This window comes from Thermochaetoides thermophila (genome assembly GCF_000221225.1).
Source record: "Thermochaetoides thermophila DSM 1495 unplaced genomic scaffold scf7180000011823, whole genome shotgun sequence".
NCBI classification, from domain to species: domain Eukaryota; kingdom Fungi; phylum Ascomycota; class Sordariomycetes; order Sordariales; family Chaetomiaceae; genus Thermochaetoides; species Thermochaetoides thermophila.
Window position 1 is genome coordinate 330122 of NW_006383039.1, and position 14825 is coordinate 344946.

General features: G+C 54.0%; 4 protein-coding genes across 4 annotated transcripts; 2 read left to right on the plus strand and 2 right to left on the minus strand.

The window, feature by feature from the left end:
- Positions 1-1117: 1117 nt before the first annotated feature.
- On the plus strand, positions 1118-2508 carry CTHT_0073600 (uncharacterized protein; the record flags this gene model as incomplete). The annotated part of the gene is made up of 3 exons (XM_006697553.1): positions 1118-1250; positions 1347-1365; positions 1539-2508. The coding sequence occupies 3 exons, from the start codon at positions 1118-1120 to the stop codon at positions 2506-2508; spliced, it is 1122 nt and encodes a 373-aa protein (XP_006697616.1).
- Positions 2509-4188: 1680 nt separating this feature from the next.
- CTHT_0073610 (putative UPF0658 golgi apparatus membrane protein) lies at positions 4189-6862 on the minus strand (the record flags this gene model as incomplete). Its single annotated transcript, XM_006697554.1, has 6 exons — positions 4189-4680; positions 4734-5211; positions 5273-5576; positions 6492-6566; positions 6644-6795; positions 6846-6862. The coding sequence occupies 6 exons, from the start codon at positions 6860-6862 to the stop codon at positions 4189-4191; spliced, it is 1518 nt and encodes a 505-aa protein (XP_006697617.1).
- A 1581-nt stretch (positions 6863-8443) lies between these two features.
- CTHT_0073620 (uncharacterized protein) lies at positions 8444-10368 on the plus strand (the record flags this gene model as incomplete). The annotated part of the gene is made up of 3 exons (XM_006697555.1): positions 8444-8520; positions 8595-8643; positions 8704-10368. 3 exons carry the CDS (start codon positions 8444-8446, stop codon positions 10366-10368), a joined length of 1791 nt encoding a protein of 596 aa, XP_006697618.1.
- A 455-nt stretch (positions 10369-10823) lies between these two features.
- Positions 10824-14825, minus strand: CTHT_0073630 (uncharacterized protein; the record flags this gene model as incomplete). The annotated part of the gene is made up of 2 exons (XM_006697556.1): positions 10824-14648; positions 14703-14825. 2 exons carry the CDS (start codon positions 14823-14825, stop codon positions 10824-10826), a joined length of 3948 nt encoding a protein of 1315 aa, XP_006697619.1.

The window sequence follows — 14825 nt, forward strand, 5'->3', positions numbered from 1 at the left end:
AACGAGAATTTGGCGGGTTGTATGGACCCCGTTACGCCCATGACAACGCCAGGGAGCCACGTCTTGGAGAGCAAAGACCCATCCCGTCGTGGGGCCGCCCGTTGGGAAATTGAGATGGGCGGTGAAGGTGCGTGTCTTGCTTCTCTGTTGTTCAGGGGCAAAGACGGAGAAGCTGGTGAGAGGGCGGCTATATGGAGGGGCAAAGGAGAGGACACAAAAGGCGTTGCTCGGTACGGACTCTATGTCGTAGCTTTGCGCATGGAAACAAAGAAAAACCGACAATCCTGACGCGGAGGGCTCTGGCGCCGACAGTTCAACGCCTGCGATTGGCAAACCACGGCACTAAAAGTCGAAAAGTGAGCGGACGGCTGCTTGACGTAGGTACAATGTGCAGCACTATGTCGTGTACCGTAGCCGCGGGGCGCAGTCGGCTGGCTCCAGACGCCGAACCATGTGATGTCGTCGCATCGAATGAGAGCGACTGAATGGCAAACGGGGTTGGCTGCCGGAAGCTGATCTTCAGCACAAGCTCAGGTCGCCGTCGGGAGCTCTCGCGCCAAGCAGAAAGGGGACTGAGCTAAAAAGTTACCGTATCGATAAACGTACTTCGCCAATCTCCATTAGGCGACCCCACCCCGCTGAGGTCCATTTGCGGGGCGAGCGCCTGGTAGCAGTGGGTCCTGCAATCCGGCTCTAACGAATGACGCAGCGCCATGCCCGGAAGAGGTGACTGGGACATGCAGTGACAGCCAGCAATGCCGTGGGTGTTGTGATGTCGCCCGTCCAAGCATCCAAGCAACGTCCGTCGATGCTTTCTGAGCCTCAGCACCAAAGTTTTCTCCATCTTCAAACACATATTGGTCGTAACGAGACAAATCCTCGTGATCTAGTGGCCTGTTCGCTCTGAATCTCGGTCAAGAGAATGAACAGACCCTCTAGATAAGGAAGTACAGGGCAAAGGGAAAGCCGTTCCGACTTCGCCCACTCCCCATCTGTTTCGACGTCCGTTCAACCCCGACCAAGCAGCCGCACAACCGGCCTTGAGCCGCAGAATAAACTTCTTTTCTGCATCATCACTTGCAGCGGTTGTGCTTGTTTGCATATCGCCTTAAGCACCATGTCATCCAACGTCAAGTCTCTCTTGGACGAGCTGGACAAGGCTCAAAAGTATCCCCGGTTGTCCGCAGCCGAGGAGAGCCTTGATCATCTCATCACGCTGGTCTCCAATGCCCGTAAAGAAATTGAGGCTTGTATGTTTCCTCCAGCTCTTGCACAAGCTCTCGATCTGCTTGTTTCCTCGGCCACCTATTCAGGAGATGGATGATTCTTTGTTAACGCCAATACAGCCTCAGATCCTCATACAACGTCTATGATCTTGACGAAGCTCCAGAACCCTGTTAAGAACGGCTTCGAGAAGATTAACGACAGCCTAAAGGCCGCTTCCTCAACACACAAGAAGATTGGAAAGGCTCTGGACAGGGCATGTGAACTCTCTATGTCGGGTCTGGCATGCTCACCTAGACACCTTGCTAACTCAGCATTCAACAGTACTTCCCTCTCAAGTCACTCCCTACTGATGACCCCGCTATCTCCGAGCACCTACCCCTCGTCAACAGGGCGATTATCATGCACCTGTTAAGAGAAGGACAGTTCGGTGTCGCCGCAACGTTCACCAAGGAGCTGCAGGAGGAGAAGGCGCAGCGCTATCACTCTGCTATGGGCGACAAGCTGGCAGCCCTCCCCTCTGACGAACTCCAACAACGCTTTGCCGAGATGTACAATATCCTCGAACATATGAAGGCTCGCAACCTAGGACCCGCCATAGCATGGGCAAGGGAAAACTCAGAAGAGCTCGAAGCACGCGGCAGCACCCTCGAGTTCGAGCTCGTCAAGCTTCAATACATTTGGCTATTCCTCGGCCCGAGCGTCAACGGTCTCCCGGACGACGCGAACAACGGCACGTTTGGCGCTATGTGCTACGCAAAGCAGAACTTCGACCGCTTCGTCGACCGCTACGGTGCCGACCTGAGCGCCCTCATCGGCGCTCTCATCTACTCCGAGAACCTCGCCGACTCCCCCTACAAGAAGGTCTTTGACATCGGCAGCAAGTTCGAAGACGTCGCAAAGCTCTTCACCCGCGAGTTCTGCTCGCTCCTCGGTCTCTCCGCCGAATCACCGCTCCTAGTCACCTGTAACGCCGGCACCCTCGCAGTCCCCTACCTCATCAAATACATGGCCGCCACCCAATCCAAGCGCACAGAATGGACGCAAACCCACGAGATGCCCTTCGAGACTCCCCTGCCCGACAGCATGCTCTACCACAGCATCTTCGTGTGTCCCGTTTCGAAGGAGCAGACGACCGACACTAACCCGCCCGTGGTCATTCCCTGTGGTCACATGATATGCCGGACGACACTGGAGAGGCTCGCACATAAGAACTCGCGCTTCAAGTGTCCGTACTGCCCACTCGAGGCGCGCGCCGACGACTGCAAGGAGGTGATCCTTTAGGATGGGTGCGCTCCCTGGCGCATGTTGGGGCCCGTTGGGGTGAGTAGGAGGGGGAAGAGAGGGAAAATGGGGAGGAGGAGTGTGCTTAAGCGGTGAGAAGGGGTTAATTATTAGGCAGTGAGGTGAGAGGTGAAGATGCTATACCCGAACTTGTGCATGGTTTTTCGTCGTGATGGTTCACGTGGGCCATGCTAAGATGAATCCTCCTTTCAGTCTTGGTCTCTCTGGATGACTTCCCTCTCCTTTCTTTCAAGACCTCTAGAGTATAGAGGCATTTGGCGCGCGGGGTTGGAATGGGAATTCAGGTGCATTGTTTCATTTTGGGCGCCGGGAGTTTCTCACTCACAGGATGAATGGCTGGCTTTCGTTTGTTGCTTTTTGGGGGAGCTTTTCATTGAGTCTGTTCATCTACGAAGGGGGTTTTGTGTCTTTAGGTAGTTAGAGTTTAGGTAGGTAGGTAGGTAGCTTGGGCTAGCATTGGAACAGCGCATCATCTTGAATCTGGAGTCTTCTGGGTGTCATGCTGATATCAACTGAACGAAGAATGTTTCATGTTGGCCTTTTATACCTCTCCCATCCTAGCATATTGCCTGGACTAAGGTTTCAGGGTTCGGCTGGACATTCAGCTTCCAAGATCTTGATCATTCTCAGTCACAGTTTTCAACATTGTTTTTCAGACCAGCAATCAAGATATATTTCTGGACTGCTTAATACAGTCTCAACAGGAGCAGAATAGATTCACATAAGGAAAAAAAAACAATGCATCCATTAGAACAGCTATCTAGAAGTATAGCTAGAGGTATCTTCCATTCCTGTTCTGTCAGAGCTGCCACCCAACCAGCCAACCAGCCTACATAGGGACTCACGGATCGGGAATAGAAGCAACCTCAACTTCCACGCCTCAACCTCACCGAAACAGCACGCCTGCCCTTTCCGTTCCCACACGTGGAGCAGGAAGGCAAGGAAGAAAAAAAAATAAAGAGAGAATGTTGAAAGAGAGTCAACCAACAAGGACCAAATCAGGCAGTCCAGATCAAGATGACACGGAAAATACAACGCCATTCTCCCAAATGCTCCTGTTCGCCAATCGTGTTATCGTCATCTAGTAAAGGAGTGTAGTATGTTTACTTGTATAGCAAGCATATCAACCAGACCAAATAAGCCCACTACATCCAAGAGCAAGTGGAAAAGTTGAGTCTCAGGAAGAATCACAGATCAAAAGAGAAAATGGGATATCTTAGTATAAACTGCTTGGGGGGGATCTCTCGCTGTTCACAACAGAAAAAAAAAGCCATGATGGGTAACAAGTGACAGGGGATATAAAGAGACACCGCAACAATGCTTAGTAATAAAGAGCAAACAAGATTCCAACACAAAAAGCCAACACCATCAAGCCTTCCTTCCTTTGTGTGTCCCAGTAGAACTTTGTGGATATAGTTGCTCTCCAGCCAGACAGACAGCCAAGCACTCCCGCTTTGATTGATTTTTGAAAAAAAGAGAACTTCTTAAGATCGTAAATCTCGTTAGCAGTAGCAAACCATCCAGCCAGACAGATTGCCTCTTGAATATTTTGTCTTTCATTTTTTTTTTCATTTTTTTCAACCCGCTCTGTTTCCCTCCCGCCCTCATAACGGACAATTTTATTTTCATCCCCTCTCTTCCTCAATCTTATTCTCCCTTTCAATCAATCGTCATCCTGCTCGAGAGCGGCGGCTTCTGCTCGTGCAACTGGTACGAGTTGGCGTCTTCCTTTTCCGGATCAGGCCCGTTAGGCTTGACCAGATGAGCCTTGAGCCCCTTACCGAAGTTGCTCATGCAGATGAACGCGTTGATGATGGTAAGGATGATCAAGAGGATGGTCAGCACAGCGAACGCGGTCAGCGACCGGCGTACAGCCAAGTAGTTCTGGTAATGGCCGGGCTGATAGATGCGGACCAGCTTGAAGAAGAAGTAGGCCAGACCACCGAAGTAGAGCAGGATGACGAAGCAGACGCCGAGACGGTTCTCGCGCCGCGTGAAGAAGGCGGCGCACAGCAGGATGCCGACGGTGATGGGGATCGCGGCGATGTGCAGGCCCAGCTCGAAGTCTTTGATGCCGTTGACGACGACGAGGAATTGGATGGTGAAGCCCAGGAAGAAAAAGAAGTCGAATTTGAGGAGGGCGATGTAGATCTGGCGGAGTTAATATCAAGACATTGAAGGTGCAATCAAGGCGAGGTACTCACCTGATAGTGAAGAAAGCGCTTCGTCATGCGATAGTCGGCGCCGATCAGCTTCAAGATATCCCAGGCGAACTCGCGATAGAGTTGGTAGGCCAGGACAGACATAGCCACAGTAACAACGCCAACGACAACCGGAATGGCGATAAGGAAGGGCTTGCACAACGCCCAGACATTTCGGTCCTCCTTGTCGGGCTTAATAGCCCCGGCAGCTAAAAGTTTTTGGATGGACTTGTCGATCTGGTCAATCTGGAGAACGCTGTAGACGAAGAGCGCCAGGTTGGAGAAGCACAGGCCGATGATCTGAATGGTGTTCTTGAGCCGCAGGGCGTCCCACGTGAGCACCAGGATGTACAGGTAACCGAAGATGAAGAGAGTAAGGAAGGTCGGAATTGTCCGGTATTGCGACTTTTCGAGGGGCGTAAACAGGTGTTCCCTTTCTTCCTGGTAGTCGAGACTGAACTGGAATCGGCCGAAAACATATCTGCAGCACATGTTAGTCGCGAAACTCTTGAAAGCTAGTTTGCAGATCGGAGGAGCCATACGCCTCGAACACGACGCCGATCAAGGCCTGCATGCCGACGACGAAGAAAAACAGCTTGGCCCATCTCGAGGCAAGGAACTCTTTCGAGAAGAGCTTGGGCTTCGCGGCCCGCCCGGTGCCTTGGGCCGTAGCCGAAGGCATGATGAACTCCGGGTCGGTGTCGCGGTATTGAGGGCCGCCGTAATACATTGAAGAACCGTCGAAGCTGGAGATTGGTTGAGAGCCGGCCAAATAGGACCGGCGAACCTCGCGTTGCGACGCCAGGGCGGGCGGTTTGCTAGCGGGAAAGGAGCGCGAAAGAAAGGCTGGATGTATTTCCTGTGTCGTGTTTACGAGGTTGAGATATTCACAAAACGAAGGGCAGGGCCTGGGTTGGCTGTCGTCTTTCTTTTCCGGTAAATTTTCTGTTTGTGGTTCGAGAAGCGGCCCCGGCTTGAATGAGGCGCGATCGGTTCGTCGCTCGAGGAAGTCAGTCGGGGATGGGAAGTTTGTTTGACTGATCGCTGCGCTAGGCAGGTCGTTGCGAAACGAATGTCAGTTGTTCTTCGAGGACGTGATCAACCGAAAATGTGCTTGTCAAGACGGGGCGCCTGCGGTGCTGAGGGGGGACAATGTATGGGTATGAGAGTTGGAAAGAAAGTGATAGTGGATGGTCGGATCTAGGAGTCGCTCGGCGGAGGGCAAGCTGAAACACGTTGAGGAGCTGAGGTGTTGGAGCGCACAATTTGCGGAGGCTGCTAGCCAAGAATTGGCGAATGTGCCAAAACGGGGGATTCTCGTGCACTTCCTTCGTGGACGCTGTTTGCCGCGGGGACTGGGAGCAGCGTGACAAGATCAAGTGACAGCCTGGTGATAAAAAGAAGACAAAAATGGAATGAAAATTTGCTAGCTGATGAGAAGGCTTTAGAAAAAAAAAACTACCGGACGAAGAGAACAGCTAAGTCCGCGATCGGGCCATGTTTTTTGCACAGGTAGACAGGCAGGCAAAGCAAGCAAGCAGGCGACGATGCTGATACTGTGTAGGACTGCAAGGTGGCAGCGTCAAGCGGCAGCGAGTGAGAGGGTGAGTTGGGGAACCATGGATGGCGGCGATTTGAGAGGCTTGGTAAGAGAGAGAGAGAGACTTGATAAGAGAGAGAGAGAGGCTTGGGAAGACCTAGGCAGCTTGGAAGGGCCAGCAAGAAGCCAGGAAGCCCAGGCTCGCTGCTGCAGCGTGCAACCGCGTGCAGAAGGCTCGGAAGCAGCAGAAGTCTGGGCATGACTCCACCAGGCGATGCCCATTTCCAAAACAGGGGCTAGCCGCAGAAGCAAACCCCATCAGAGACCCCATCAAGACCCCAGTAGTCTCCATCAACCTCCTGGAATGACGAACCGGCGTCGAGAACCCGCAACGGCTCGCGAGTCTTGGCCGGGTCTGGGGCTGTGCAAGGAATGCCCCAAGGCAGCCAGGGCGTCCCCAGACCACGGTTGGGCTGCGGACCTCGTTCCGATTCATCATCATCGTCTGCGCCGCCGACACTGACTCTGTTTTTTTGTGACTTGTTTCTGTTTCTGTGTCTGCGATTTCTTATCACACCGCGATGTTCACCATCTTCAAATCGACTATGTCTATCATGCATTTAAACAGGCCGAGCTGAGTGGCCAACAACTCCTTCAATGCCGCTAGCACCAGCCAACATCTGTACCCAGCGCGCGTAGAGGTCCTGGGCAACGAATCGGCTGTTCTGCTGTCCTGCGTAGGGTGATTTCTTCCGTGTGGGGTCTCACGGTCAGCCTTGTTAGCGAGTCGAGGGAGTTTGTGCAACTGCAGAACCGCTTTTGCGCGCGACTGTGAGCTGCCATGGTGAGCTCTCTGTTGGCGAAGCTCTGGTGTTGCGGGTGTTATAAAAAGTCCTACGGACTAGGTCTCTGTCTGCACTACTGTGTATGTACACTACCGACGGCCCGGCAGCAACCGCCATCATTATAGGAGGTAGTTAGTATACCGCCCGACCGAAGAATGCTTTGCTGGGATCGAAGATAATGGCTGTGGGTCAGGATGCTGATGCGCAACACGCCGAGCCCAAGGGGGTGTTTTGCTGGGCGATCCTGACGACAGAGAGCTCAATGGCTGGTAGAGTGCTCAAAAACCAGGTCCAAGCCTGATACAAACATCCAGGCCCGAAACCTTGTCTGGATTGCTTTGTTTGAGGGCTAGATAGGCTTCATATGTTATTCCCCCTCCACCCCCCCCCCCAACGGACAGAACCCCGAAGACTGGGAAGGGCGAGGGGTTACATTCTGGCAGAAAACAGCAAAACCAGTTTTGGTAGGCTTGGATCCCGACGATGACATCGGAAGGGCGGCGATCGGATTCTACTGGCTGGTCGTCTGCTGCCACCTGCTATCTGCGTGCCACAATCGGGCCTGTCGTGAGATCCACGAGGCAATCTGTGGCATCGGACAAGAGGCGTCCTGCCAAAAGTCGCGTCGACAAGCCTGAGCGGGAAGACATCTGCAGAGAAGATGCCAAATTGGTTGCACAGGATTCAAAGCGGCCGGCTGCAGTCAGCAAATGCTGAAGTGGCGAAACTCGAGCCCGTAGTGATACCGAGGGGACGGCTCCAACATTAGAATAATCATAAGAAACTTTGAGTTATGAGAGTAAACGAAGTATCAACAACACAGCACGCTACGTTCTAAAGCTGAGTAAAGAGTATCGTAATCTGACCTTCAAGTTGAGATGGCTGAAATTGTGTCGAGACAAACGGACAACTTTGTCCGCTGTTTCAGCAAGGCGGGTGGATTCTGAAACATGCCAGTGGAGGCGTAGTAAGATCGTAACATTTACGTCTTGACATTTTACGCATTTCGTAATTTACTTTCCTGCTTCGGCAAGTGCACCACCCAGAGCGCGCTGCCGGTCGCAAGCACGCGTCAAGCAACAGCCCGTAGGTTGTCTCTCTCCACAGGCACCAGCGACTAGCCACAACGACAACCTCGCAGCCCGTCTAGCATTGGGAATTGGGCCCATCTTTGAGGCTCTGGAACGGAATCAGACATTTTGTACAGAGAAACCGTCAGAGAGTAATTCACATTCGACCTGTAACTGCTGCGCCGGTCCCATCCGGTTTCTCCGACATTATCGCCTTCTTGTCGCTGGGCGCCAACTCCCTGACGTCGGCCAACCAACATGGCGACAGAAACCCTGGACCGCGAGACCAGCGAGGCCATTCTGAAGCAGCTCGCCCGGGATGGCACGATGGACTAGTGAGTGCGCTTCCGTCATGCAGAGATGCCAGCACATCTTGCTTACCATTGCCCTGCCGCTGACAATTTCCCAGTGCGCAATGGCCGAAACTGCTTCCTATCGTGCTCGTTCGCATTGAAGAAGTGAGTCGACTACTCTGTCTCGAATCAACCTCGCAATGGTGCATCTGACCTCGTCTCCAGATCGCCCGAACCGAATTTCGTATCCCAAGCCTTCCTCCTCCTCATCCAGCCCCTCCTCGTCCTCCCTCCCCGCGCTTCCTTGCACCGCTCCCGTCCCCCGACCCTGTAGATGCCCCCGAGCAGGCGCAACCACAGCAGCAACAGAGATCCGATGCTGGACTCTCTACCACAGATGGCCATCCCTCATCCGACAGCACTCTCTCCACCGACCACCAGCAGCAGTCCGCCCTGGACACCCTCCCCAAACCGATCGCCGCCATGCTCGACGAGGTCTTGTCTGCGCTCCGCGATAACTTCTCACAGTACCCTCCTCACACAATTCAGCGTCTAGCCGAGCTCGTGACGGAACCAAGACGCCACTACAGGAACCTCGTGCCCTACCTCCATGCGCTCGACCGCGTCGTGCATGTCACCAGCGGGGCAAATATTTACCCCCTCCCGCCAGCCGTGCCAGATATGAGTTCCCTTTCGTTGCTGTCAGGCGGGGCGTCAAACGCGGGAGGATTGGCAGCGTTATCATTCAACAACGTTGGCTCAGACGAAGCCCTCGGCGGCGCTCTTCTTACGCCGATTCCCTGGGCCAAGAACAAGGCGAATGGTACAAACAGCGACGACGACGAGACCGATTCCACAGATCTGGACTCGCCTGGTCCCGCTCTACCCTCCTCCCATGTCCAATACCGACCGACAGGTCTGCTCCTCGAAGGCCGGCTGAGCACCGAATCGACTGAAACCATCGAGGGCCCCAACGGGCCAGGTCGCATCGAGACTGTCACCGTTTCGGTGTCAATGAACGGCACTCTATCTGCCGGCACAACAGGCCTGAGCTTGCTCACAGGGGGCACCCCTCTCATGCCAATTAACCAGCTTAATCAGCCTCTGACGCCGCCGGCCATTCCCGGGGCACAGGATGAGGATAACGACGTTACCATGAGCGAGGCCGGGTCAGAGGAGAAGAAAGATGGCCCAGACGACGAGGAAGAAGCCCCGCATGCACGTGGGCCGCCGGAGATAGGGGTCGCAGATACAGGCCCTTTAAACGCAAATATCGCAAAGGTGATTGCCAGCACCGGACGTCAAGACAAGAAGGACGAAGAGCAGGCGCAGAAAGAGGCCAGTGATAATAAACTCAGCAGCCCCGAGGCGACAACCGCATCGCTCATCCCGCGGAGCCCCAAGCGCGAGGCAGAAGATAGCTTGGAGAAGATTACAAGGAAACGGCTAAAGGAAGATGAGGCACCTGCATCTCCCCGGCCGAGACATGCTGAGGTTCCGATCAAGAGAAAGGTTGAGCTGCCGAGGGAGAAGGTCGTAGGGCAGAATAAGGGTCAACAACAACAACAACAACAACAACAGCAGCAGCAGCAGCAGCAGCAGCAGCAGCAGCAGAAGCAGAAAGAGAAAGAGAAGGAGAGTGAGAAGGCAGAAGCCCAGTCCGAGAACGGCAAGAGTGCTCCTAGTAAGAAAGAGGACGAACAGAATCAGACACAATCATCTTCTGGCCCTGACTCTCAGGGGGATATTGTCCTTCCCGATCGGAGCGCCAGCTTTGAAGAGGCGCCTAAAAAGGAGAAGCCTTCTGACGTTGGCGAGGTATTAAAAGAAGGAGATGGAGATAAACCGAAGGAAGAGTCGAGTATAGGGGCTGCTGCTGGTGGTGGTTAGACTTTGCATGATAGACTGGGGAGATAGCTCAACTTAGAGTGCGTGGTTTTGCTCCAAGCATGGAGCAGGCAGGCAAGATGAGCATCTGGTGTCAATGGAATTAGCTGGATTCATATGGTTGTCTTCCAAGGCTTGCCTGTAAGAAAATTGCTAGCAGACAGCTAAGCGTTTGATCTGGTTATGTAACGGGTTGAAGAATAATAATTGTTATGGACATGGATTGTTCGTGTAGCAAGTGTGTGCTGCCCGGAGGTGGGTTGCCTTAGATCGAGAACTCTCGGATATTGAGGTCATTCCGCCATTCCTGCAGTCTTCATGATGTCCCCTGATCCATTGCTCATCGTAAACTCAATATGCCATCCATTAAAAACCAAAAATCACCATTACCAGCACTACTCCGGGGGGTATAGCCCTTTCTATCCCGTTTACATACACATACACAAGCCTTTCCCACCCTACTCCGTAATCCTCGTAATGCTCTCCCTAACAATAACACTGTTCTGCTTTTCATCTCTCTTCACCCGATAGAAATCGTCACAGAAATCGCTACACTGCATGTACTTCAGGAACTCCTCGTCGTGCGTAATCACAATCAGCTGCAGATTCCCCTGCGCCTGGCGTGCCTTAATAATTCCGTGCAAGGACTCCGCCAGACTCCGGATGTTATCGCTATCCAGGTTAGTCGTCGGCTCGTCAAGCGCGATGAGACCACAGTTCGCGCAAAAGGACTCCGCCAGCGCAAGCCGGATGATGATACTGGCGAGGACTTTCTGACCGGCTGAGCATCGCCCACGCATGTCCATTTCCGTATCGCCCTTGACCATCGACACGCGGTAGTTATAGTTCCTTCTTGTCCCGCTGTCTGAGGAGGTCGTGCTCTCCACGTCTGACCGGATCTGGATGGTATCGATATCGGTGCCCTGGTATGTGCTCTGCCAGAGCTCAGCAATCGTCCGGTTGATCTGCTCCATCATCTTGCTGTGGTACTGCATGATGGCGTGGTCGACGGCAGCCATGCCGCGGCCGAGGTCCTCAATGGCTGCTTTGGTTGTCTCAACTTTGATGTGCGTTTCTTTGTACTTGGCTTTGGCGTCCTTCAGGTCGAGTTCGTATTCTTCATTTAGGCGGCGGAACTCCTCGTCTTTGGTCGACATCATGCCCATAAGGCGCTCGCGGTCCGCGTTGAGCTTGCTGCGGTGGGCTTCGAGGTAGTGAGCCTCCTTGATCAGCCGGTCATAATCCTCCTGGGCGTTGCGTGCCTCAAGCTCGGCAATCTCACGCTCCAGCGCATCTTTTTCCCGCAGGTTCTTGCGGTATGTCAGATTGTCGGCAATGTTGCGTTTCTTGGCGTCGCTGTTGTCGATCTCCTTGTTGAGCTTGTTGATCTGCACCGTCAGCTCGCGCATTTCGCCCTCCAGGTTGGCCATCTGGGTCTCCAAATTGGCAATGGCCCGCTGGTTGGCTGCGAGGCTTGAGGGCCCGCCCCGGTCGAGATACTCTTGAATCTCGCTGTTGATCATGTTGAGCTCGCTGACCGTTTGCGCGATGGCATCGCGCTCTGCAGCGACCTTCTGCTCCTTAGCCCGGCAGGCCTGACGAGCTTCGTCGAGTGCAGCCCGGGCACCGGCAATCTCAGGCTCCAGACGCTCCAGCTCCTCGTCGGCCTCCTGCACGGCGTTACGTGCTTGGTTCTGGTCCTCCTTGTGCCGGGCGATGGACTCCTGCAGCCGCTTCTTCCGCTCGAGCTGCTGGACGGCACTGCTGATCTTGTTTTCCAACTGCAAGCGCTCGACCTCGAGCTGGCGGACCAGGTCCTTTAGGCGCTGCTTCTCAGCTGTCAGCTTGGTGAGCTTCGCCTGGGCCGCTCGAGTTTGCTCAGCGCATGTTGTCTGTTCCTCGTTGATCTCGTCGGCACTGCGCGTCTCGATATTCGACAACTGCTGCGACCTCTCGACCTGCTTCTCCGCATCACTGATATCCTTGAGCAGCTGCGTAATCTTCATGACATGCTTGTTAAGCGTCTCCATCTCCTGCAGCTTGTTATCGGCCTCGCGGAAGGCCAGGTCCTGATCCTCTAAACGGCGGACAAGGTCCTCCCGTCTATTTGTCTCTGAGTCGATTTCCCGGCTCAGCTGTGGGAGTTCGCTGCTCAGGCGCTGGTACGTATCATATTTGACACGGACTGCCCTAAGAATATCCAGAGATTTCATGAAGGCTGCTTGGTCTTCAAGCAACTCTTTCTTCTCTTCATCCCCGAGCCGCTTGGCCACCTTCTCCAACAACCTAGTCTTGGCCGCTTCTTGGTTGGTGAAGTCCCGGTCGCAAATGTAGCACTTGTTGAAGCGCAGAGCCCTATCTTTGATAGTCGAATAGTGCTTCTTTAACTCATCGTACAACTTGAGCGCTGTCTCAACCTCAGCCAGCTCTTTTTCGTCGGTTTCCAGCATAGTGATGTACTCATCGACAGGTGGTGCAGAGTCAAGGTCTCTTGCTTCCTTCATCGCCGTCTGGACAGCTCTCATGCAGGCCTCCATCTCGTTGGTAAGCTTGTTGTGGAGATTCCTGGCATTCGAGAGCTGGTACTCAGCCTGCTTGAGTTCCTGTTGTGTGGCATCTTTCTTCTTCCGGTGCTCACCCACGAGCAGCTGCTGTTGCTTAAGAACATCACTGAAGTCGCGCTCAAGGGTCTCTGGACGCCAGCCCTCTCCCAGCAAAGTCGAAAACTGCTCATTCCACGTGTTTGTCATGATCTCCAGCTCCCTCTTACGCTCTGCTAGTTGCTTCCTGCGCAAATCCAGCTGAGCCCTTTCCGACGCTAACCTGGTGCACTCAACCAACTCCCGAGCTAGCTTGGCCGAGAGCGACTCCAACTTCCAAATCTCCTCGTTGACCTCCTTGATCTGTGCGTCTAGGTTGGCATTTTGCTCATCAGCCTTAGCTGCCTCAATCCGTGCCTGCAGCTCCTTCATCTCAGCGCGAAGCATCTCCTCCGTGCCTTCGTCAATATCTATGCTGGATAACTCTCCCTGGATGCTAGCCATATCCTTCCCAAGAGAGATGATGCGATCTTTCGCAGCCTTGCGATCCCGGATAACTGACTGCTTGCGGCTCTCACGCTCCGCGATCACCGCGGTCTTCCTATCCAACTCCTCCTGGTTCTCCCGCTGCAGGCGCTCTAACTCACGCCTTTTATCATTCAAGATCTTCTGAATGCGCTCGTTGAAGATAGCAATCCTTCGATCGTCCAGATCGCCATTGTAGCCGCGGATCTCATGGCGCTCAGCCGCTTCACGGATCATGCGCTCGCGCGCGACCAACTGCCGCTCGTACTTCTCCTTGTCCGACTGGTGCTTGCCCTGCTCAGCGGCCTTGGCAGTGTGCTGATCCCGTGCCGACTTGAGCTCGGCCTGCAGGTCATGGAACTGGGCAGCCTTGTGGTCGCGATCAGCCACGATCCGGTTGATGGTCTGCTCATACTCGTCGAGGGTATTGCGCAGGACCTCGTCAGGATCGGGGAGCTCTTCGATGCGGCTGCGTAGTTCCACGATGGCATCCTTCTTGTACTCGAGCTTCTCGGTCTTGGTTTGCAGGTCGTTCATGATCTTGAGGAAGCTGTTCGCCTGCTCGTACTTGTCCTTGATTTTGGCTGACTCCTCCTCCATCTGCTTCGAGAGCTCGTTACACTTCTCGCGCGCTTCCAGGATTTCCCGAGTCAGCTGGGCCATCAGGCGATCGACCTTCTCGGCCCTCTCCTTGTTCGCCTTATCTTGCACCTCGCGCTCCTTGAGAATCTTGAGTTCGTCGCCCTTCTTCTTCTTGAGCAAACGGATATTCTCAATGACCTTGGTGTATTTCTGGGCCTCAAAGATCTCATCGAATCTCTTCTTCAGCGCAGCCGGCTCGCTCATGGGCCACAATGAGTCGTCCTGATGGCAGAAAATGACGGCATCGAGGATAGCAGGAGGGACTCCTAGCTTCTCCGAGACCAGCTTGTCCAGCTCGGCCACACGGGTAGAGATAACGGTACGCTCTCCATTATTTCGAAGCAGCAGACTGCCCTCCAAAGTCTTTTGAGTTCTCTTGTTGTTGCGCTGCACCAACAGCTGGATGTTGCGGGTGACGACGTAGGACTCGCCGATCGTTGAGCGGAACGAGAGCTTCACCTGGGCGCGCACCTCCTTCTCGCCGACCAAGTCCGGATCGTGAATGAATGCGCCATTTCTGGTGCTGTTTGGGGGCAGCTCGCCGGTAGTGGCATATTTCAGGCATTCAATGACAGTCTAGGAGGGGGGGTTTCAGAACCCAGTCCCAAAACGTGAGGAGATGTGACGTACCGTTTTACCAGAGCCGTTATAACCAACAATCAGGGTGAGTGGAGTGTTGAACGCGATGGTCTCAGGGTGGTGCGGCCCGAAGGAGCGCACTCCCAGGATGGAGAGTTTCTCGATTTTGGACAT